Source organism: Motacilla alba, chromosome 6 (genome assembly GCF_015832195.1).
Source record: "Motacilla alba alba isolate MOTALB_02 chromosome 6, Motacilla_alba_V1.0_pri, whole genome shotgun sequence".
In the NCBI taxonomy this organism is placed as follows: Eukaryota; Metazoa; Chordata; class Aves; order Passeriformes; family Motacillidae; genus Motacilla; species Motacilla alba.
In genome coordinates, this window is record NC_052021.1 from 15,207,829 (window position 1) to 15,232,411 (window position 24,583).

General features: G+C 42.8%; 2 protein-coding genes across 3 annotated transcripts in view; one reads left to right on the forward strand and one right to left on the reverse strand.

Annotated features, from left to right (window-relative positions):
* Positions 1-3,695, reverse strand: part of ADK (adenosine kinase) — a 271,173-nt gene extending 267,478 nt beyond the window's left edge. Inside the window, exon 1 of the mRNA XM_038141147.1 lies at positions 3,563-3,695. Within this exon, the coding sequence (XP_037997075.1) occupies positions 3,563-3,618 (56 nt within the window). The 5' untranslated portion in view covers positions 3,619-3,695. The remainder of the gene's footprint in view (positions 1-3,562) is intronic.
* A 2-nt stretch (positions 3,696-3,697) lies between these two features.
* On the forward strand, positions 3,698-22,763 carry AP3M1 (adaptor related protein complex 3 subunit mu 1). 2 transcript variants are annotated; one of them, XM_038141146.1, is made up of 9 exons: positions 3,698-3,828; positions 12,404-12,679; positions 13,700-13,871; positions 16,085-16,222; positions 17,465-17,550; positions 17,892-18,025; positions 18,737-18,944; positions 20,292-20,436; positions 21,730-22,763. In XM_038141146.1, exons 2-9 carry the CDS (start codon positions 12,407-12,409, stop codon positions 21,828-21,830), a joined length of 1,257 nt encoding a protein of 418 aa, XP_037997074.1. In that variant the 5' UTR covers positions 3,698-3,828; positions 12,404-12,406; the 3' UTR covers positions 21,831-22,763. The 2 variants fall into 2 exon arrangements, with proteins under 2 accessions (XP_037997074.1, XP_037997073.1); XM_038141145.1 differs by lacking the exon at positions 3,698-3,828 and adding an exon at positions 3,962-4,094.
* Positions 22,764-24,583: the final 1,820 nt, after the last annotated feature.

Below are 24,583 nucleotides of genomic sequence, written 5' to 3' on the forward strand. Positions count from 1 at the left end.
AGGAAATTAAGAAAACTATAAGCCATAAAGACAAAAACCAAAATCAATATAAATGGAGAGCAAGGTGAAATTAAAAAACAAACAAACAAAAAAAACCAAACCCAAACCAAGAGATAAAACAGAAAGAAAAATTATTTACTAAATTCTAACTGAAAGGTTAGTCCCAGCTAACTTAAAATATTCAGAATCTTCTTTCATTTATAAAGAGTTGATGCAGGAATAAACTAAATTAAAAGTCAGCTTATTAAAAAATTTAAAATGCATGAAATGAGCATTATTTTTACAGCCACTAGTACCAAGCTTTCTAAAATCTAGCGGAACAGTAATGACAAAGGACTGCTTTTGATAACAATTATTCACAGAGTATTTGACAATTTATTCTTAAAATGAAGAGACGTCTAATAGCAGAATAGAAAGAATACTGTACTTTTTACTTTTAGTATGAACTATTTGCCAAACTCAATGCTTACATTGTCTTCTAGATAAACTGATTTGTTCAAACAACTAGCCACGTCATGACTATTCAATCAATACAGCAGCTGCAGAACAGCCAGAAGGTCATAATGCAGCACAAGGGACTTGACAAGTTTGTGTGCAGAAGGAAAAAATGAACATGCCTATTTCTGTACAGACACGTACGTATAAGTTCAAACATTTCTACAGAAAACGTCCAAATTTTTTCCTAACTGTACCAGGCTGTTAACAGAATCTGCTTGTGGTTTTCACAGACTTCTCTAACAAAACCGAATATAAAAGGACACAAATCCTTAGTAATTCTCCTCTAAAGTAACACCTCATGATGTTTCTAGTAAGTTGATGCTACCACTCCATGACAAGCCATTTGCAGTTTTGTAAACCCATTTTCTGTTCAAACAGTGCGGTTCACACATGTACAATGATATTCTACTTCACACAGCAGAGATGCAGTCAGAAGCCCAAAACAAGGCAGCACACATTAATGGCCTTGCCTAAAGCCCGTTGGTTTGTAGTGAGGATTTGCAAGCATCAATAAAGACAATGCAAAACCTGCCGCCCAGCAGATGAATGTCAGCACAACACATTGTTGAGCTGGGAATGCCAGTTTGGGTCTCGGGCTTTGTGCTGCTCACTGGGTGGCAAAAGCCAGCCATCCTATACTGCTTTCAAACAAGTGTATCTTCCTGAACCCAGTCAGCTCTGCCTACCTCATGAGGGAGCAATATTGGCTTTCCTTTGTCTAAAAAGATCAAAAGGGTCTAAAAATGTATCCACGAAACCTCTATGAAGCCATTTTGAGAGAGAAAATTATGACAAAAAAAAAAAAAAAAGAAAACAGGGAAAGGAAAAAATTGCTATTGTTGATGAGGTATGGCTTGTATTGCATGGCAGAATTATTTTTTAATGTAACTTTTTATACTAAAATAGTTTTCATGGTAATCACAGGAAGGGTTAAGGTTGATATCATATGGGAGAATAAATATGGTACAACCACCCTTGTTGAATCCATTAGACATGGTCTTCTGAAGAGACTGGAGAGCCTCAAACCTACATGTTGAGAAGGAATCATTGTCTATAATCTCCTCAAATTCTTGGTATAACAAGTACGATGTTATTGAGCTCCAAAATTTTTAAGTGATTTTTCACTTCTTTTCTAATCTATAGAGGAACCGTTTCCAAGCATATCTAGCAGTGCTTTGCATTAGCAACTGAATCTCATTACAAATACAGCCAAGTCATGGAACCTCAACCAGTCTGGTACCTTCTCCAGTGGCTTTTAAGTCTCACAACAGCACTCAGCCAAACACATTCTTGCCACTACGCTCAAATTTGTGTTGAGGTCTGCTAAATCTAGTCCGACCACCAACTGCTTCATGAGTTCAACCTGTGGCAAACAGCACACATTAACTTTATTTGATCACCAGTTAATTACGGCATTTCTCCTCTTATGAAACAGAGCTGGGGCCTATTTATACTTTGGCTTGAAATAACTTGCAACAGAATTAGCATATGCAAGTTCTAACAACATTCCTCATGTTTTATCTGTCATACCTTACAGAAGTAGTATTTGCAGTTTAGTCAGTCGTTACCAGAGCATGTCACCACTGCCTTTCATTCCACTGCAAACAACCCTTAAATTTTTAACTCAGTACACCAATAATATTCTCAAATTTTAAATATTTCTCATGTTTCATCTTAAAATGCTGTTTCCTCTAATAAACTTTATAAACAGAAACATTGCAGCTGCCAGTTTCTCGCCTCATCTTGCTTTAAGGGCCATGGAGATAACTGTTGCTTTTTGACTACAACCTTATCTTGCTGTCTGCCATTTATTTGCTTTCAGAGCTCAGCTACATCTTTCCTCTTCTACTATCTGCAACTGAGCTTGTCAACCATTATTACACTTAAAAAGTCACTTGGCTGCTGAAGAAGCAAGTACCCTGACTTTGACAAATTTAATAGGATTAGCTCTTTCAATAAGGACATCAGTACCAAAAAAGACTGTTCTCATCTCAGTACTAAAGTACATCCCCTTTATGCTATATTTGAGTGAGTTATTAGTTATCAGTTAGTGCCAAGATAATTTTGGACCTTTCAAGGCTGATGCCATTAATTCTCTTCATACACTGAACATTTGGAAGAAAGTCAGCTATCTTACAATTATATTCCTATCTGAATAATCCTGAGAAAACAAACTTGAAATTGTACAAAAAATACAAACAAACAAAACAACTGCTCTACAGCTCTCAGTACTCAGAGTTCTCATTTTGACTGTACACTCTCCATTGAGAAACCTTACATTCTTCTGCTATGACATTTAAAAATAAATTACTTATGTCTGTGCAGGCCATCATTCAGATGGGATTCAGTTCTGTAATCACAGAAATGAGGAAGTATAGCAAATCACAGAGATAATTTCAAAATGGAAATATTTTTAAATATACGGTTTGTCTTAAAAAAAATTAACAGTTAATGCGGATTTTCAGTTTTCTGTCAAACGAGAGACCCTCGCACGAGTATTAATCGGGGCATTTTTGAGAGGCTGCTTTTCAAATACCCTCGCACGAGTAGTAATCGGGGCATTTTTGAGAGGCTGCTTTCAAAGGGAAGGCAGAAGCAATGACAACGACAACCCCAGCTGTGCTCTACTACGGGGCCAGCGTTGCGGGCAGCGTTCCGTTTCACCGCACCCCATCCAGATGCTCAGCAGCTCATTCGCACCGACCGACCCGACCCCAGGGCGCAGCGCGACCCCCGCGCCGCCCACCCGCCCCTGCCTCGGCTGCGGGGAGCCCAGTGCGGCACCCGCCGGGCCCGGGCAGCGGTACCGCCGCAGGAGCCGGGGCAGCGCGGCGGGACGGCCCCGCCGCCGCCTCCACGTGCGGCCGGTGCCGCGGCGGGGCCGCCCGCACGCGCCGCGCGCAGCCCGGCCGAGCACAGCCCGGCGCGGCGGGACCCTGCCGGCGGAGTCCGACCGCAGCGCGGCGGCGGCACGTGTCTCGCCCTCCGCCGGGGGCAGCACCGGCCACCCCCCGGCACCCGCAGCGGTTGCTCGCGAAGCGGAGTCCGTCCCGGAGCCCGTTACCTCAGCTGCTTCTGCTCCAGCTTGAGCTTCTTGGCTTGCGGCTCCCCCGCTGCCATCTTCGCGCTGGGCGGCGTGCGGCGCGCTCCGCTCCCCTCGGCCCGCCCGCCGGCCCCGGCCCGCCCCGCCGACCGCGCCGGCACCGCCACCGGGGGGCGGGGGCGCCGGGACGAACGTACGGCCGCGCCGGGCTCCTGAAGGGGCGGGGAGCGGAGCCCGCGTCGCCCGCCGTCCCTGCCCAGCCGCGCGCTGCCGCGGCGCCGGCCCGGGTGGGTTTAGCGCCCGGGGGCCGCTCCTGTCTCCTGCCGGCCGCCGAGGCTGAGCGGTGCTGACCGGCGGTGAGGGGCGGCCGTGGCAGCGGGGCCGGCGGGCCCGGGGAGGGAGGGGGCCGTGCTCGGGCGCTCGGCGCAGGCAGCGCCCCGGCCGCCCGCGCCTCCGCCGGGGGGCGGCCCCGCGCCGCCGCCGGGCCTCGCCGCCATCTTGGCCGCTGCCCCGCTGTCCCGGGAGCGGGCCGGGCCGTGCCGGGCCGGGGGAGGTACGTGGGGCGCGGAGGGCTCGGGCCGTGAGGGAGTCGGGCGGCGCTGCCTTTGCTCAGGGGGGACGGGATCCCTGCCAGGCGGGAGCCGCCCGTGCCCGGTCCCGGCCGCGCTGGTTGGCGCGGGTTGACATCCCCGCCAGTGGTGGTACCGGGAGTCTGCCCCGCAAATCCGAGACTTTCCGCTTTACTCGCCTCCGTTTCCGTTGTTCGGTGCCTGTTTAAATACAACATCGTTGCCGTGTTTGAATACCACCCCCCCCTTTCCGTTGTTCTGGGCTCTGGCGGAGGTGCGGAACCGCCCGGCGGAGAGTGGGCAGGGTCGGGTCAGAGCCCCGTGGCGGATCTGCCCCGCTCGTGCTCCGGGATGAGGCGCAGGATGAGGGATCGTGCGCAGGGCCTGCAGCAGGGCCGATGTGGGAGCCGCCGTTCGCGGCAGAGCCCGCGGCAAGGCCAGGCCGGGAGGGGCAGGGCGGGCGAGGGAGCGGCGCCGGCTCACCTGGGTCGGTCTTCAGCGGCCCTGCTGCAGCCGTGGTGTTTCTACTCGTGCTGTTCTTGATTAATTATCAAGGAGCCCTGTGACTGCCGATCTCCATCATATGCGCTGGGAATAAACCCATTACTATCCACCACTAGGCACTGCACATCGCTCCTGCCCTGTTCAGTACCCAGCGGTAACTGAGTGGAGGTTGTCGCTTCTTTTCTTTTGTTTCAGTTAAAATCTGCTGTGAATTAGTAATGTAGTTACCATCTTTTCAGTATATGATGAATCGTTTATACCCATTAAATGTTAATCAAACTGGAGGAATAGCGTCACCATTCAGTGTAGCTTTTCTATAACCAACCAGGCAAAAAAATCATACTTGAATGGTGAAAATTTGTGTTCATAGCAGGCAGACTGCAGTATTGGAGAGGAAAAGGTATTTTACAAGAAAACCAAAACCAACTTCAATTACTCATGCAAGAGGTAAATGATGGAAACAATGGTTTATGATTCTGCTGTGGCAGTTCCCAGCGGGTTTGAATCATACATAGCTTCTCATTTATTTATTAAAAAAAAAAGAAGAGGAAATACCTGAATTATAATTCTCTGTAAAAAATGTCTCGTATTGTGTGCTAACTCAAAAACACAAGCAAACTTGAGGATTTTTTTGGGAAAAAAAAGGACAGATTCTTTACTGCCTGTATGTATATATCTGAAAATTCCTTGCAAATGGCAAATCAAATTTGAAGAATACTCTATACCCTCTCGTGTCTGATTTTGCTGAATCCCAGTTATTCTTTATATACAGATCTTCTTACATGAGGAATCTTTAATAAAAACCTTGTCATGAGATTCAGAAAAGAGAAATTGAAGTCTTTGAGGTAGAGAAGTCTGAACAGTAGGAGACGAGTGGTAGCTGTATTTTAGGGCTGTAATTATGGCAATAAACCAAATTAAAACTTGTTTAAAATGTGAAGTTCCTTCCTCTTATATCACTTTAATTTTCCCCCAAATTACAGCTTCTCATATAACTTTAAAAAAAATGAATACAGTGAAGATAAGTTAAATCTTTTTTATGCTTATTTAACATAATATATGAAAGGCAGCCTTTTAACAGGACCTGCTTAGAATAAGAGCATCCATGGGACTCATTGATACAGGATAAAAGAATTAGAGTGCTGCTTTGCTCTGTCCTCTTGAAGGAGAAGGAAGGTACAAGTGGTTATGTGCCTTTTTTCTGCCCTCTGTGTTTGGACTGGTTGGGGCAAAGTGCACACCGTTGGGAAGGGCTGCCATGCACAGCAGAGTTCCAGTGATGCTTGCTGGCTCTGATGGAGTGTTTCAGTAGTGTGTGGCTCTCTGGCACTGTGCTTGTCCCTTCTGGAACCTGGAGTGCCTCTTCAAAGAGAGCCTGTTGAAGACAGAAGTATAAAGCTAGTAGCACTGTTGCTCTGGTCTGTCAGACTTACTGGAGGAGTGAGCTGGGTGAGCGTGGTGGAAAACATCTTCACAAAGAGGTTTGACATAGGGCTTTGATATCCTATGATTGAATCCTGCTGCCTTGGCCATTCAGAGTTCTTCATGGTTTGGCTGGAATATGAGCTCAATTATCAGTTTTTCCTGAAAATACTATGGACACTCGATATGTGAACTGATAGTCACTTCATCTGTGTCCATTTGGCCCTAGCTGTCTATTCAGTAGTGCTTTCAGAGAGTGAATTTCTTAAGTCATCCTTAGTAGTCCTAAAGCTACTGATTCAGTTGTAAGTTGTCTTCAAATGTTCCATCTCCATGTAAAAATGCAGTATTAGCAAAGAACTTGTAATTGTTTTGGTGTGGGTTTTTTCTAAGAAACTCTTGCTTTTCCAGCAAAGCTTTCTATTCTTGCAGGTCCCAAAGGGAACTACAGTTATTCAGGATCAAATATTGTTTGATTCTTCAGAATCTAATATTGTTCTGTTGAGAAGAGATGGAACTCTCTTGCCAGCAGTTAGAAGATTTATACTGAAACTAAATTGAACAGAGGCGCCGTGCGAGTGTATTATTGGAAAGCTCATCAGACAGTAGATTAAATGTTGCACAAATTCTCATGCAGGCTGTAATTGCTACTGGTAAAAGCACAGAGGATGTTGCAGATTTTGTTATGGATACCAAACACTGATTTAAGTCAACTTTGGAGTATTCTCAAAGGACTACTTCCCCTTAAAAACAATTTCAGAAAGTTACTAACAGTGTTTTAAATGAGACCAAAGATAAATAAATATATGCTGAACATCTGGGAATCAAAGCATGTAGTCTTTAATAGGGATGATCTTGCTGATAAAATATGTCTGAGTACTTGTACAGACACAAGCACTTCATGGTGTTGAGTAGATATGAAGTTTTGCTTGACTAACAGAGGGGGACAACAAACAGTTCTTAAAAAAGATTGTAAAAATGTTTTTACTTTGCTGTGTAGATACCTAAGGTGTGAGCATCTTATATCTACAAAGATTCATGACACTTGAGCAGCATCATTAAAACACACAAACAATAATAGGAGCATAAAAAACCCCTGTGAAATTACAGAACATTCATGTTTTAGTAAACCTGAGACTTACAGATTTATCAACTTGAATCACAGCTGCTAATGATGTTTCAGGTTGGTCCTGCCAATTACACAGTATTTCAGAGCTGCCATGTTGGCTGTCTTGAAAGTGTTGTTCAGGTGTTTAATGGGACTTCTCTTTATTAGGTTTGCTGGTTTGAAAGCCAGTGGATGGGGTTGGGGAGGTCAGGAACACATTTGTGGCACATATTGAATTTATAGGAAAAAGCTGAAGTGCTGACTATCTGATTGTGACAAAAGTACTAGCTTCAATTGAAATAGACCTGCCTATTTTAGCTTATTTCTCCAGATTACTTTAAGCATTTGATTACTTTCCATTCACTTGTCACTAGAAGTTCATTTCCACAAATACATAACAGAGACTCAGACAGTCTACCACCACTAATTCTTCTACCCTTCAAAGCAGCTATGCTAAATTCAGGGAAGATTGAAGCTGTGGAATATTTTCCTAGTGATGGTCTTATTTGAAGCTATTTTCAGTAATTAGTACTAGCTCTGAAGGGCATTGCAGAGGTCAGTGATAAATTCCTCACTTCGTGGTTTCAGAGCTTTGTATGTAACTCGGCTCAGTGTTATGAAAAAACAGCTGTTGACAGTATTTCTGCATTAATTACACTTTGTAGTACTTAATTGTAGCTAAGGACAAGCATGTGCAATCAGTCTTTTTTCCCATGCTCGCAGCCTCTCTCTCTTGCCAGTGAGCTCCACTTTTGTCTTGTGAGCCTCCTGTGCCTTTAGTCCAGATGTTTCCGTGCCAAGAATTTGAAAGTCAGTAACATTGCAGATCCAGATTTAGTCAAAAGAAAAGTTAGAGATGTGGAAACAGCTCATTGAAGGTGTCTTAGATAAAATATGGTTTTCTTTTATGTGTACTTCAGATTCTGGTAGGATGGAAGTGACTGAGATGAATCACATGGGGTTTTGCATGTCAGACAAAGGATGGGAAGTTAGTGAGAAGAAGCTGCAAAACTGCAGGGCTGCTTGTTGCTGCAGAGCCTGTAAGATGCCTTGCAGTCAGGCAGTAACATGAAAGGCTGTCAGTGTACTGAAAATGAGCTTGAGCAGTTTGCTTTGGCCTAGATGCAAATAATGATCCATGTACACCTTCAGTGTGCTCTTGGGTAGGCCTCAAAGCAGAGAGATGGGAGGCGTGTCCGATAGAATAGTCGTAGAAACATCTTCAGTACCTTACATAGAGCGGTTTTGTGCTGACATCTCAAAGTGCTGTCTCTGTACACTACTACATGGAGAAGAATCTCATGATTCCTGAATTCTTGTGATGTATTTTTGCTACTGTTTTTTTTAAAACTTAGGAACTTTGTTTCAAGACCTTTACCCTCAAAGTGCTGCAGCTCTTAACACACTTTGTTGTTGACCTACTGGTGTGAGGAATTTTAATGTTACTGGATTGATTTCTTATGTTCAGCATTTGTCAGTTTTTTTGCTTTTCAAATCGTGTTATGATGAGACAAAAAAGTCTGGAAAATTAGTTTACTACTGCAAAATTAGTTTAGCGATCTCTACATGTCTGAAATGAAATCTGTCACAAAAAAAATAAAGTAACAGGGAAATCTTCAGTACTTGGAGCAATGTAAGTAATTTTTGTTAAATAATAGTTTATGTGTCTTGTATTGATATTTTTGTAGTGTTATCAGTTCTAAGATATTAAACATGAAATCTGTCTTTAATCAGCTGGTACCAATTGCTTGACAGTGTATGGGATAAATCAAATTACTTCATCTTGTGTATAACAGACTTATGTCCCCACTGCTGTAAGAGCGTCTTTATTCTAGTGAGCACTGGGAAGTGTACCAGCTGAGCCCCTTGACTGACAGGGCAGGGCTTGTGCCTCTGGAGCTGCCTGCTCTGCACTTGGGCTGCAAGGAGAGAGCTTCAGTTTTCCAGAGCACTTCAAATTAGCAGCAAATTAGCACACTGCTAAAACGTGTGAAGGAAGAAAGGAGTATGTGAGAGGATTTGAAGGGAAGTTCTAAGCTAGAAGCAGAATATGTGCCGTGGGAAATTCTATAATCCCTATCTTCCTACTTAGAAGATAGGGTAGGCAGCCAGGGGGGATTTTACTGCTCATATGCCATAGGTACTACAAAGCTGTCATCTGCCAAGCGTAGTCCCCTGGATCAGTTTGCTGCTCCGGTTCACCACAAGGCCACGCAAACACTCCTATGAACACAGCTGGTACCTAGGCAGCTTGTGGCTGATGAGTAAAGAAGGGCAGTGGCCAAGTGCTTCCTCCCCTTCTGGCTGCCCTTGCCCTCCCTTGGTTGCATATCAGGTCATGGTCTAATACCCTAAGAGGAACTTAGGGCAAAAGAAGGGGCCCTGCTATTACAGTCACTTGGTGCACCAGGAGCTTGCTGTGGTTGTGTGGTCTGCTGCACAGCTGTGCTTGTTAAAAGTATATTGTGACAAATGCAGACATTTCTGATCTGTAGATGAATAGAATCTGGATGAATGTTAACAGAAGCACTGCAAACACTGTCACATGTGTCTGATACTCTTTGCCAGCGTATCATTGGAATCTGCCTGCTGTCCAACATAGCTCCTCCAGAGCGGCCTGTGGATCAGCTCCTCTGGAAGTGGAGTCTTAACCAGTGCTGCTTGTACTGGACTCTGAGATGCAGCTCTGTGTGCATTTAATAGGAAATGGGTCTGATATTTGTTAACAGATATGCTATTGTATCAATTTAAAAATGTACAGAGATCTATTCTAAGCTTTACAGCTGAGCACCTTCGTATGTGTGGCAGCCGTGGTGTCAAACAATACTGACATTCAGTGGTTGATTATGCTTGCCACCCTTGTGTGACTGTCGAGGAGATTTTGGAAGGCTTTAATGTTCAACACTGGCTAAATACAGAACATGTTTACTGGAGGTGGATTAAAGCAATTGTGTCAAGGCTCCTTTATAAAAACGCTGTGGTCACAGTATTAATATTTTCTGGTTTTTTTAACAGACTAAATTAGAGATTAATTTGGTCCAGGAAAGAGTAGAAACATGCAATAACACTTTGTAGCTTTGTTTCCTTTCCCACTTTTAAGCAAATTTGCAATCACAGTTTCTAAAATAACTTCCCTTTACATTCCCTATTGGCTTAGATGAATATTTTTGTCCACCTTTTGGCTATTGGTCTTTTTTTGTTGGCTACCAAAGGCAGCATGCTCTTGGCAGGAGGTATCTGAGACCTGGCATGGCCCCAGTGAAGATGAGCATGTTGCTGTCATGGTTGTGAAGGAGCAGCTGGAGTTTAGAATTTGAAAAGCTGGATCTTGGCTCTCTTCCCACATCTGCTGACTTAGGTGGAGGGAAATATCATGCTGACAACCTTCCTGAGCTGTGCTTTTTCACTGTCTTTGGTGAGCTTTGGAAGACACACTTTTGTTTTGTGAAAATCTGGAGGGACAGACCATTTCTCATTGTTACAAGTGTATTGGTAGATGAGTACTGCTCTGGGTAGTTCAGATTCAGACATGGCAACACAAACTCACTCTGGGTGGATCTAAGTGCTTATTCCAGTATTTTGGAATGAGATTTAGTCATACAGTGTTTATACTCTTAAAATCTCTGTGGGACTGGGCCATGTGCATCTAGATGCTTCCATGCTATTTTTACATTAGTGTGCCAGAGTTAACAGAGAAGGAGCAAATTTTATCTGCGTTTTAGCACATTATCCGGGGCAAACATAGTAAAATTAATGAAAACTATGATGGGTTTTTGGTAGGTGTGTTTGGCTTCTCTTGGACATGCAGAGTTCATGGCGGTCTTCCTGTTTCAAGCTGTGGACACCCAGTAATTGTCTGGTCTCTTTCCAGTCATGTTTGAATTCCTCCAAAGGCTAACTTTCAATTCTGGATCTCCATTGCTATCGTCTACCCATTCCCACCACAAGGCCTGTGCCAGCTCCAGCACTCTCTGGCAGTGAAATAACTTGCATTAGGAAGCTGGTCTGACCAACAGCTCCTTTTGCTGGGTCAATTTCTGGCTGGACTATTTTCCTAATGTAGGTAATTGCAGAGCCACAGACCTATTCAAATCAATACCTGAGGGGCAGATGGGAAGAACAGCCAGCCAGTGCCAGGGGCAGCTTCTTCAACTACAGATGAATTTATGCTTGACATTGAGTACCAGGTTAACTTCACCTTCAGAAGCTGCTGTGGAGGTTACAGTTTGGTTTGTTTTCTAAGCCCGAGTTTTAACTTATTTTTTAAGAGGATCATTATGCGCAGGTCAGCCAACGCATTGTATCTGTCTCGTGTAAAGGCTGAAGAGATAAACTGAAGTTTGCTAACATTTGTTTCCTCCGTAGATCCAGAGATAATAGTCTATTCATTTTATCAACTACTTAGTTCACTTACTATCGCATTGAAAGTTGAGAAATAGACTTGGAATTATTTTTTTAATAGGCACATAAGCTTCTTGCCCCATGAATAAAATGAAGGATCAGTGGCTGAGGCATGTTATTTGTAAATGTTTAAAGAGATAAGAAAAAAGTTACATTCCTTACCTGCAGTTTATACTCCCCTTTTACGTAAGTGAGTTTTTAAGTGAAAAACATTTTATGTAAACATATTTCATGCATGCCAAGCACATTTGAGGCAATTTTATCCATTAAATCAGACTTAAATGGCTAATTTTGTGTACTTTTAATGAATTCCAACTCTTTACCCAAGTGCAGCTTGGCATAGATCATAAGACTAATCTGCCAGCAAGTAAAAAGAACTTTTCTAGTTCAACAGCTGAAAGCTGACAAGCTAAAGAGCTGTATCTTTAAGACAGAGCAATTCTAAGTTAAGTGGGCAACTGCCAGGCCAACTGCCATAGGAAACTTTCTGTACAAGTAACTCTTTCATGTCGGCAAACACGTTTGAGCGAGTGCCAGCTCATGGGAGTCAGCTTTTCTTAAAGAAATAAATTACAAATACCAGATAGGGATGAAAGTGGAAAACGAGGGTGCTTTCTTCATGCTTGCATTATGATATACATTAGCAATTTAATCCAGTGGCAAATATTTTTTTGTGGAATGTTCTTGTAAATAAAGAAAATGGAATTCAAAGAAAAGCAACAAAGTAGATATTTTCTACTAAATTCACAGTGCATGCTAATAAAGAATAACCATCATAAGAAAGGGAATCTGGGATATGAAATGTCAATCCACATATCCTTTTGTTTATTTTAACTTCTTTTAATGTGTTTCCAACAGAAAATGATCCACAGCCTGTTTCTTATAAACTGTTCTGGTGATATCTTCTTGGAGAAGCACTGGAAGAGTGTTGTGAGCCAGTCAGTCTGCGATTATTTCTTCGAAGCTCAGGAGAAAGCAATCGATGTTGAGAATGTGCCTCCTGTCATCTCAACGCCACATCACTACCTCATCAGCATCTATCGGGATAAAATCTTCTTTGTGTCTGTCATACAGACAGAAGTGCCACCGCTCTTCGTCATTGAATTTCTGCACCGAGTAGCAGATACTTTCCAGGTCTGTCACCATTCAATGATTTTAAAATTCAGTGTCTGAAGGAGGCTTATGGGGAAGCCAAAGAGGGACTCTTCATCAGGAGTGGTAGTGATTGGACAAGGAGAAATGAGTACAAACTGAAAGAGGGGAAATTTAAGCTAGATATTAGGAAAAAATTCTATTCTGTGAGGGTAGTAAAATAGTGAATGGAACAGGTTGCCCAGAGAGGTTATGGATGCCCCAACTGTGGCAGTGGTCAGGGCCAGGTTGGATGGGGCTTTGAGCAACCTGATCTAGTGGGAGGTGTCCATGCCCATGGCAGGGTATGTTGGGACTACCCCTTAACATTCTGTGATTCTATGATTCTAGAATGGCTTCAAGGGATTTGTTGTATAAACTTCTTTTAGAGAAAGGTAATAAACCCTTCTGTGAGTGACTTTTCTGTCTGCAATTTTTAAGTCAAGCACAGGTTTATAGCGTACAAAGGAAAAAAGAGGTTTATTTTGTGCACTCACAAGTATCAGAACCCAAATCTGACTTTGTAAATGCTGGGTTTTTTTTCTGTAAGCTTTTGTACTATTAATGTTATGTAGATGGGAAGAAGGAGCATGTAGTCGGGCAGCATGCTCTCTGTAGTGAGGAAAGGGCTGCAAAGAAGCCACTTCTCAACCAATTTCAGATACTTTATGTAAAGCAAACACTCTGAAGATTGAGCATTGCCAAAAGATAGTATCTTTATTTTACCAGAGTCTTGTAACTGAAGATGTGTCAATGTTCACAACTAGAAAGATCTTTGTAACATAAATAGTAGCACATCACATTACATTATTTCACTGTTCATGCTTGTATTTATTTTCAGTCAGGTGATAAATATAACATCAACAATATGCTGCTATCAGACTTTAGAAATAGTCCATCTAGGCACTAAAATGCCTTCATATATTGGAGGATTTCTGTAAGAAAAAGAGAACCAACTTCCTTTTGCAAAGCATTCTAACAGGAATAAAAATCCTCTCTTTTGTAATCTCTGAATTTGTTTAGGATTACTTCGGTGAATGTTCTGAGACGGCAATTAAGGACAATGTAGTAATTGTGTATGAACTTCTAGAAGAAATGCTGGACAATGGCTTTCCACTGGCAACAGAATCCAACATACTGAAGGAGCTGATTAAGCCTCCTACAATTTTGCGCTCTGTCGTCAACTCCATCACAGGTATGAAAATATGTAATTTCAGCAATGATGGCTGTTTAAAAAAAAAAGGCCCATCATTTCTCATAGCTAAAAAATAATATATTGGTGTGAATCTGTTAGGTGAGGGCACTGTCCTGCCATTCCTCATCAATAGGAATTGAATAAAAACAAGTCCCTCCTTATTTGCAGTTTACGCTTGGCCCCTTTGCTGTCCTCGGAGGCACTGCCTGGTTCAGCCACAGCTGCTGAAGTCCCTCAGGAACAGCAGCTCAGGACACACAGTCAGGACATACTGGAGACAGGTGCTCTGGGATTGGTACAGAGCTCACCCCAAGCCTTGAATAACTATGGGGCACTGGAGAAGGTTAAGCATTTTGTAAGAAATCCATATAGGAAGGCATATAATAGAAATGTAATAAATCCTTGATGGGTGGGAACAGATAGCATGAAGGGAAGCAAGTAGCCTGTCCTCATCTTCCACCCTGCCCCCACCACCGAGCAGCACATGGATTCATATGGATTTGATTTCGCAACTGATTTCAGGCTGTTGTAAATGGGTCTGTCTTGCAGTGATGAAGCCAAATGTCTGTCAGCTGAGCTGGTGGAATCTGCTTGTCTGGCAAGCGGGTGCAAGGGAGGTGAGCCATGAGTGTCACGTGGGGCAGAGAGATGCGAGACGGTCACTTGTACATTGTGTTAGAGAAGGGAGTAGTTGGGCTGCAGGGCCACACACATAATGCTCAGAGGAGCTGGTCTTTAAGGCAGTAGATATGGTTTGGTCTTTGAGTATAAATCTCATCAGTTTTAATTTCTGTTATTTGGAGTTTAGCTAGGTTTTTTACATGTGTATTGGAATGCCAGTATTTACACTTATGAAAATAAGTGTTTTATCTAAAACTTATTAAAATTCCCTAGGAGCCTAAAGTGCCTGCCCAAGGCAGCCTGCATCTTGTCACTGTCAACAGCTCAGCGCTGAGCAGGTGGAAACAGCAGCCTGAGAGGTCTCTATCTACCTGGCCTGGCAGCACTGCTGCACCCTGCAAGGCTACTGTGGGACAGAAACAGCAACTGCTCCTCTTCAGAGATGCAGTAGGAGTGAAGCAATGGTCGCAACTCCTCCCCCCTGAGTTACAGCACATACAGGAGTGGACTTCAGCAAGGGTTTTTTTTGAGTATTCTGCTATCTCAAAGGAATGAAAACTTCTGTTTTCTGCCTGCCAGGATAGGGCCTGCCCAAGCAGGTTTTGTAGAAATGATACTTGCTGGCCACCAGCTTCTCAGTGAAGCTGTTTCACATGGCAGGACACACTACCATGTTTATTGTGCTAAAGGGCACAAGTCAGCATGAGCTGTGGCCCTAGCCCAAGACCTGCTTCTAGCAGAAGGAGTTGTTTATGCTGTTTCACCTAAGCCTTAGAAGTGATAAGACCTTTTTTTTTCCTTTTTAAAGTATCATCAATTTACTTTGTAACTAGGTAGCTCAGGAAGCCTTCTACTCATGCTGGATGGTATTGAGAACCAGGAGCCAAGGGTGAGAGCAAGGCAGGCAGGGACAGTGGTATCATTGGTCAGGAGCCCAGAAGTTGAGGCAACAGGTCAGGGACTGGATCAGATGATTAACAGGTCATCTACAGCTCAGTGATTGCCAGTAACATCCATCAGAATGGGACAGGTCAAGCCAGAAAGTCCAGTCTGGCCAGGGTCTGGATCGATTTGACACATGGTCAGGTAGAGACATGGCTGTCATGTTGATGCAGGGTAGCTCAGGTGGGTACCAAGGGTGAGACCCTCAGCCTAACACCAGCTCCAAGCAAAGATTGTAGGAGCCCTCCCTAAGGCTTCTTACACATCTTTCTTGCTAATGACTCTTACCTGTTAATCAGCCCTGAAGTCATCCAGCTAAAACGCTTAGGAGAAGGTGGAAGCAGGCTTAAGGCCCTCACAGGGAGCTGTCTTGTCTTCAATTAGTGATGAAATCCTCCATAAGATCTAGCCCCACACCTACTCCCACTCAAACCTCCTGCTGACTTGAGTATTGTATTTTGCTGTGCAAGATGTAGTCTGAAAGCTGTTAGTCTGGACAGATGGCTCCAGTGCCTTCACAAATAACATTGAAGGGTCCAGGCTCTAGCCTACAGTACCTGGGGCAAGCCTTGCCTTGATTTTTAATTTTGGTGGTTGAAACATTCCTTTTGTAATTAATTACTGATTTTAAGCTCCTTTTCATTTTTAAGGCAGTAGTAATGTGGGAGACACACTTCCCACTGGACAGTTATCCAACATTCCTTGGCGCAGAGCGGGAGTAAAATACACAAACAATGAAGCCTATTTTGATGTCATTGAAGAAATTGATGCAATTATAGACAAATCAGGTAAGATGCCTTGCAAACTGATATTTGTTTCTCGAGTGTGTTTACATGTAGCTAATGATGTTTTAGAGAGAATACAATCCAACCTTCTTATTTTTTTGCATATGTTTTATGTACATGCATTTATTCCTTAGGTAGAAATATTCAATTTAAAGTGATGAGCTTAAGTGTATTTCTTCTAAGTGGCCCTCACAGGGTCCTTATAGAACATGCTGATGACTGTGTTGCTGTCCTAGCTCCTTAGGATTCCCAGGAGTAGTGTGAGTGCTTATTCTGAGAATGTACAATCAAGGCCACAGTGAATTTCTGTGTATATTTCAGGTCAAATCAGTGTGCACTGAGTGTTTCATTTCCTATCTGCAGTAGTCATAGCTACTCTTTTCTGCTCTGATCCCCTGGGGACTAGCAATGCAAGAACCCCTTTTTATAGCCTTCACCAAGACTAAGGTAGATAAGGTTGCTCCCCTAGAATAGGGAGGGTATTTTGTTTCACAGGGATATGGTCAACTGCTTTAACCTGAAACAGGATCACTTCTTTTCAAACAAAGTATAAAGCCACCATTTCACCTTTCCCTCGCCTAGATAAGCCAGTTTCTACCTATCTTCTAAAATTACCTTTGCATGTGGAGTTAATTAATTAGTCCAGGGTCCTGCTTATGCCTTTTTATACTTAGAAGATATTTCAGGAAATGAGCATTTCCTGGGTAAAATGCTTGGTACTCTTGCTTTGGGGTTTGGGGTTTTTTTTGCTATAGATTTATTTAACATCAGGATGAATATTTAATTTCATTGTTAAAGATCCTTTACTTGTGAAAGTCAAAGTTAGCACCAGCTTACTGCATTTTGACATTACTGCTTTGATGTGCTTCAACTTCACTACACCACTACACAACTTGCTGGTTTTCTAGAGACTAGGGACAGGGATGAAAGAAAAGATTCAGAGCTGGTATGTTATGAAATTCTTATTTGCTTATTGCTGGCAACCAGTTCAAGCACATCCAGTACAAGTCCTGTGTAACAGCTGGCACAAGTATCATGAACCAGTTTGGAACAGGCTGTTTGCTCTGGCTCATGTATTTTAGCAAGCTGCCCAGGACACAGGTAACTGGAATGACCTTTCCTAGCTGGGCTTGGCATGTTGTTGAGTGTTGTGCAAATGTCATCTGTGCCCTCTAGCTGCACTTCACCACATCTGTTAGGCCTTTCAAAATAATGTTAAGTCAAGTGTCTTGTTTTTCTCTGCAGGTTCCACAGTCTTTGCAGAAATCCAAGGTGTTATTGATTCATGTATAAAGCTCTCAGGAATGCCAGATCTTTCTCTGTCTTTCATGGTAAATTCAGCCTATATTTGGGAATCTTAATTGCTCAGGATTTATTGTTCTTAGTGATCAGAGTTAAACTTTAAGATCACTATTTCATGTGTTACACATATGAAGTAACAAGTTTTGCATTATATTGTAGAAGCTGCATTGTTCAGTAGTTGGAATGGCTTTTGTGTGTACATAAAAATACCCTCACAGGAGCTGCTGTACCGCGTCAGATCAGAAATCCAGCTAGCTCAGTAACATGTCTCTGAAAAGTCTAAGAAATAGGAATTGGGTAGAGTTCAGTAGCTAGCTCGAAGTGCTGGTACTTGATGAGATTTCACTTACCATTGTGCTACTCCTTCCAGAACCCACGGCTGCTGGATGACGTCAGCTTCCATCCATGTATTCGGTTCAAACGCTGGGAGTCTGAGCGAGTCCTTTCCTTTATTCCCCCCGATGGCAATTTCAGACTCATCTCCTACCGCGTCAGTTCCCAGAAGTACGTTTCCATTCAGCACACTGCTCCTCCAGCTACACCACCTGCTGCTTGCCACCTGAGTAACAGCATATTCCTCCTTGTAAAGGGGGAATTTGCATTGTTCTGAAATGTGTGTGCTCAGGTTTTGTCTCAGCTGTTGCTCTGCCCCTACTAAAAGAAGAAAACCATTTTTCAGTGACCTGCAGATACTCAGCAATACTTTTTCAGTGGAGTAAATCACACATGACAGTGATATAGGGCTATTCAGTCCTAGTAGCTGTTGTTGGTGCTAGATGCTTTATGAGTAAGTCTCTGTGTACATGGAAGACTCTGAGCTTCATGAAGAGAGTAAAGCAAAAAAGTCCAAACTGCAGATATTTGCAAACTAAAGCCTGATCTGACTAGTGGCTCTTCTGAGATTTTGCTCAGTGAGACTACTTTGAAAAAAAAAAAAAAAAAAAAAAAAAACCACCAGCAACCAGATTAAGAGAGACTAGGACAAGGTATTTGGACGAAAATAAAGAAAATATTTTTTCCTGTGATTCTCTGCTGATAAAATCATTTCAGCAATGATGTTGAAGAGCAGAGTATCACTTCACTTATCACTTCTGAAACAAACCAGTTCTAACTTGAACTCCTACTAGAAACACAAGAACCATTTATGAGAAAGTGTTTTAATTTCTCAAGCAGAGAAGTAACCAGGATGCATTCAGCTACTGTTTCTCTTTTCAGCTTGGTGGCAATTCCTGTGTATGTGAAGCACATGATCAGTTTTAAGGAAAATACTTCTTCAGGAAGATTTGATGTTACCATTGGACCAAAACAGAATATGGGGAAAACAGTAGAAGGAGTAGTCATGACCGTTCACATGCCAAAGGCCGTACTTAACATGAACCTCACTGCTACACAAGGCAGCTATACATTTGATCCAGTTACTAAAGTAAGTCATGAATTTTTATTTATTTAAATATTGAAGATGGCATTACTACAAGTCACACATATTGCAGAACACTGGAACAGTATTCCACACTTGGCAGGGCAGAGAGCTCTGTTCAGCATATGTTTATGAATTAAAAATTTACCTTTAAAATTTGCTTTTTCAAACTTGGATACACACCAGCTCTGATTTCTGACTTTGACAGTATGTTTTTCCTTCCCTTCCCTCTCTATTCACCCTGCTCTTACACCTGCTAATATCTTTCCTTAGTGGATGCAGCAGTATTTTGCTGATAGTTTCAGCCATGATATATTTTGCGTTTATGTTGTGGAAACATATTTTTCGGAAGAAATTGCACTAGCCTTGAAAATGGGCCGACAGAAAAACTGGGAGCAGGAGATGAGAAAAAATTTCTTCCAAAAGATCTGCCTAAAGACACACAGAAAAATAAAGTGTCTGAAAAGACATGTCTTGGGCTCCTGATTCCTTGCCTCTGAGTTGGGGTTTGAGACCTAAATTTCATAAAGCTCCTGAAGCCTTTTAGTACCCAGGAGCCATTTTGCTGAAAAGCAGTTTGAGCCAAACCATTCTGCTGGCTCTAATACCCTGCTCTGAGCTTTCTGCTGCCCTTGGAATATCTCAGTCAGCAATTCATTAAAATTGTTAGGGAAAGCTCTCCAAGCCGCATTTTGTTTCAAAAACAATAGACCTTGATCTTTTTAAAAGAAAAGCACCATAAAAAAAAATTAAGGTGTGCTTCCCTCTCTGCAGAAATAAATGTTACTGTGTTTTTATCAAGAGTTGGGATAACTAGGTGAATTGAAACTGCAAAAAATTTAAAAAGCCTAGAGAATTGAGGTCTTCCTGCATTTATGACTTTAAGGACAAACAAACCACCTCTTGTGGGTGAGTAAAGGGCCTGCTTGGTTCCACGTTTCTCCAATGAGTGTAAGAATCAATGGCAAACAAGTGAGCCTTGAGAAAGTCTAGCTTAGACTATCTCCTTTGGTCAGTGCCTTGCTCCTACCCATCTCATTCTTGTGTTTAAGTTCCTGTGGTCTTGGTGCTGGTTATTGTCTTGGCTTCATGGATCCAGCTGACCCAAACAGACATCAGGATCAATTATCCTTAGCAAAGGGAACAAGATGTTCTCAGTGCACAGACCCACAATGACAGGGTGAGAAAAAAGACCCTGTATCTGCAGGAGCCCTCTCCCAGCCAGTGAGGTAATTCTCAGGGCTCCCAGGCTGCTGTTGGTGCCCAGCCTGCAAACCAAAACCTGAACATAAACTTGACCTCATAGGTTGTTTCCTACAATGCTATTACTACTATTCTCTCCTTCCTGACAAGGTGCTAACATGGGATGTGGGCAAAATAACCCCTCAAAAGCTACCAAACCTGAAGGGCATAGTGAACCTGCAGTCTGGAGCCCCCAAGCCAGAGGAGAACCCAAGTTTAAACATCCAGTTTAAGATACAACAGCTTGCAATTTCAGGTGAGTGGGGGAGTATTACATGAAATTGGTGCTGGCAGAACAAGTTGGTGTAGGAAATGAAATGGGAAACTGTTAATCATTTAATTGGAGGTGCAGCTCTGAAGTCATCTTGATCCAAAATGATAAAGTCTGATTTACCCAAACTTGACAGTTACCCTTGATGGAAGATTTCTTTGCTGGGAATTGTGAATTCCCAGTTGTGTTGCTCAAGGACTGGGAGAAGTATACAGAAGAATGGATTTTTCTTTGTTGACTGGTGCATTAAACATGCAGACGTATCCTTTTAGTGAAGATTGATGCATGATTACTTAGTGTGCTGCTCCTGACATGCTTTAGCCTTGTACCACTAAAGCTCTTTCTAGTGGTCATAAAAATGCATTCATTTTGAAGAATGCCCTCTTATTCTTTCCTTCTGGAGCTAGTTAGTTTTTCATCTTTGAAACAATTTGCAAGTAAAAGCAGAATGAAATCTATAGGGTAAGTGCAAAAGTAATTTTAAAGCAGACAATGCCTCAGTCTGCAAACACTTAAATCATGTGAGATGTCCCTGTGTAAAGTGCTTCTCCAAGCAAGCTTTGCAGGATTAAGGCTCTAACAATGCAAGAACTCACTCAGAGAGGCGGAGGAGGAGGATGCCTGAAGGCAGGGGATGAGAGTTGGTGGTAGTACACGTGGTACCTTTCTGGATAGGTACCAGGCTGTGATCTTTTTGATGCCTAGGCTATTTGGAGTAAATAACAGTTCCTGTGTAAGAACACAATCCTGCAGTTTATTCGGCTAGTTTAAATCCAGCAGGATACAGCTGGTCCAGTGGCTGAACACCAAAGATAACGGACGTGTGAGAAAGCACGGAACAGCCTGAAGCTGTAGGTATTTAATAGCTACTGGCCTTCCTCAAGGAATAGCAGAGGGATTGCTGGTTCTTGCAATTATGACTTGGAGTGAAAAGAATTCTAAAACTTGTCCTTTGCTTCATCTCCATGATTGGAAAGGAGTGCAGTGTACAGGAGCTGTGGAAGATAGACTCTGTTGTTCCACAGTTCATCTCTTGGAAGGAGGATGTTGGCTTATGGAGTAGAAGAGAAACAAGGTGTTGCCCTGCCAAGACAGCTATGATTAGGTGACAAGAATGTTCTCATCTGCCACTCCAAACCAGATGAACTTGTGAAAGAAAGGAAAACAAGCTTCCTAACCAATCCTAATGTGCTCTCAAGACAGCTGGATTTCTAATCAGACTGCGGTGATTCCTAGCATTCTGCTTTTAACTTTGTACTTGTCTCTGTCTTTTTTCAGGACTGAAAGTGAATCGCCTAGACATGTATGGAGAAAAATACAAGCCTTTTAAAGGTGTCAAATACATTACAAAAGCAGGAAAATTCCAAGTCAGGACATGAGAAGATGCTAAGAGGAAATTCCCCTTAAAAAAACTTGACTGCTTAGTGACTTATGTTGGTTAGGTGCCAATTAATTAATAGACACTGATTAGTTTGGGATCAAAGCATTTGTGCACAGCAGCTCTTAAAATGAAAGCATAGCTTAGTTTTTCTTAATATGGCTTTAAAATAAGGTACTTTTTTCCTATTACACTTTCACTCTTTTTTTACTGAATTGTTGTGCCGGTGAATAGTTGGACATGGGCAACCCACAAAATGTTGCAAACACTACACTGCCAGTCAGATACCAAAGCCCTGAGGTCAGGCACATTCTGAAGGCCAGACAGACTGCTGGAAAAATCTTCTGGTGGCATGTTTTGCTGCTGCAGCCACCTGCGAAGAAAGCTCAGTTCCACCCACAGCCAGCTGCAAGCTGGCACTCCACAAAGCAACATGTAATCCTTTCAGAGACAGAGAGCAGCAGTGAGAGGGGCAGGGGTCCCCCCAGGGCCTGGGACATTGCAAGTGTCACTCCAGAAAAAGCTTCTGATGAAGTAAAAAATAATTTCTCTGTTGTTTACAAGAAATCGCCTTTCTTAAGAAGCATTTGCCTTAATCAGCTTTCATTTCTGCCTGCTGCAGATGAGCTGATAAAAATAACATCCTGCATTAAATCTGGGAGGTGATTGTTGCTTCAGTAATCCACTTTCTTTCCATTCAATCCCATCATCCCCATCATTTTTTTTTAAGAATACAGTTGCAGAGAGTAAGATCTATTTTTTATGTGAAGCCTTTGCTTTGATTTAGATGTTCCACTTGTTTGAAGTGGATGCCACCAGGTCTGTGCAGTGTGTACCTTTGAGCGTAGCTTTTTAGATAGCACAGTAGAAATGTTAAGTGTATTTAATGGTTGTGTGCTTTAATGTTCTGAAATAAAGGGAACTCCACTGCAAATGCGTCTCACCGTATGAAATGTTCATGCTCTTGTAAACCGTTCATGGTGATCTTAAGCAGGAGGCATCTGATACACTATTGAACAATGACTGCTTAATCCTTACTGAACTTCTGCACTGTGCAGCTGCTTAGAGTTTTAAAAGGCTGCTAATAGCACAATAGGTAAATGTCCCTTTCATATTTCTTATAATTAAATGGAGGACAGCTATTTATTTATGATATTTCAAAGGCTCAGCAGAGCAAAGCTGACTGAACTTCTAGTTATACACCAACAAAACCATCTCCCTAAACCAATACATACTCCAGAGTAACTGTCAGTTCCAAACCATGCATTTGGCCAGTATTAATTAAGGATGGGATACTGGAGACCCTTTGTTTGTCTAACCTGTTAGGCTTACAAATCAATGAGTAGGTACTAGCTTTGGTTCCTACTCTTCATCTGAAGCAAAGCCACTTAGTCAAAATTTCAACTACTGGGACAAAAATGATTCAGTCAGGAAAGAGGAGAGGAAATCCATCTGAACCCTGGCAGCAAGTCAGTAAGGAAAGAAATGGGCATGCAGTCTCTATTTGTAACTTCAGTAATATCATTAGGGTAAACTTGGCCAAACCACCATTTTGAATTTCTAACATTTCAACAGATAAAAACAGCACTATGAAGAACCAGCATTCTGTGTTTCAGCAAATGGCATGCTTCAGTTACTGCACTTGCAGAAGAAATCTTGTCTTCAGAGGTAACAGGTGACATCCCAAGCTGAAGTCTGAGCAGCTGGAGCTGCTCTGCATTAGCAGCCTGGAAATGCTGCCCCGTGGCCTCTCAGAGCTGCCAGCCTTCCTGAGCTAGGCTATACAGAACTGTCAGAGCTCCAGTCCCAACCCTAGCGCTGCCTCCCGCGTGTGACTGAAGCAGCCCCCCTGCTCCAGGACCTCGGGCACCAGGGAGGCTCCCACACCAGCTGCTGTCAGGGGAAAGCCCAGCTCATCACCACAACTCGCTGTCAGCAGGAACTGCACTCCCCTTTAGGAAACCAGGCGAGGCATGGAGATGTGTTTTGTCAAGGAAATGGCTGCAGGTGTGTGAGGCCAGTACCTTTTCTTGTGCATGTGCTGGTTCCCTCGGCATCTCCAAACACAGGAAGCTCAGCTGCAGAAGGGGACCTGTGTTCCTGTTCTGTTGGAAAAAAAGAATGTACCAGCACTTCTCTGAAGAGTAGAGTTTAGGGAATCAGACGGTATCACTAGCAAGGAATTACACTGCCAGGTTTTGATCTCCCCTTCTCCTCATGTCCAGCTGTGGGAGTGGTGACAAAGGTGGTTGTCTGTCAGGGTCTCATCTTCTTTCAGATATGGAGAGAACTGTGAACAGTACAAAACTCTGAATTTTACCAATCATTACTAAATACCAGGTGCCCTCTGGGACTATGGGGCTATGTTTGGTCCTACAGTACCAATAAACATTGGTTCCAACAAGTCAGAACATTGTGTGCTGGTAGAAATTTTTAGCAAGGAGAAGCGTTTATAAGACGTTCTTACAGTGATGGAGTGAATGAAATACAACAGTGGTTTCATACTCGTCACCCTTGCACTCACTTTAAGAAGTAAGATTCACATTAACAAGATGCTGGTCAGAGTAGCTGTTCTTCCCTTACTGACAGGACCAGGCCAACACCATTTTAAGTTTTCACAATACAGCAGATCACTGTCAGGTCTCAAGAAAATCTCCTGTTCTCTCCCACTGAACACAGCTTTCAGTAAATTATTTAATTACTAGTTGGACAGGCACAAAAGACAAAAAACCTTTGTTTAATCTTCCCCTGTTT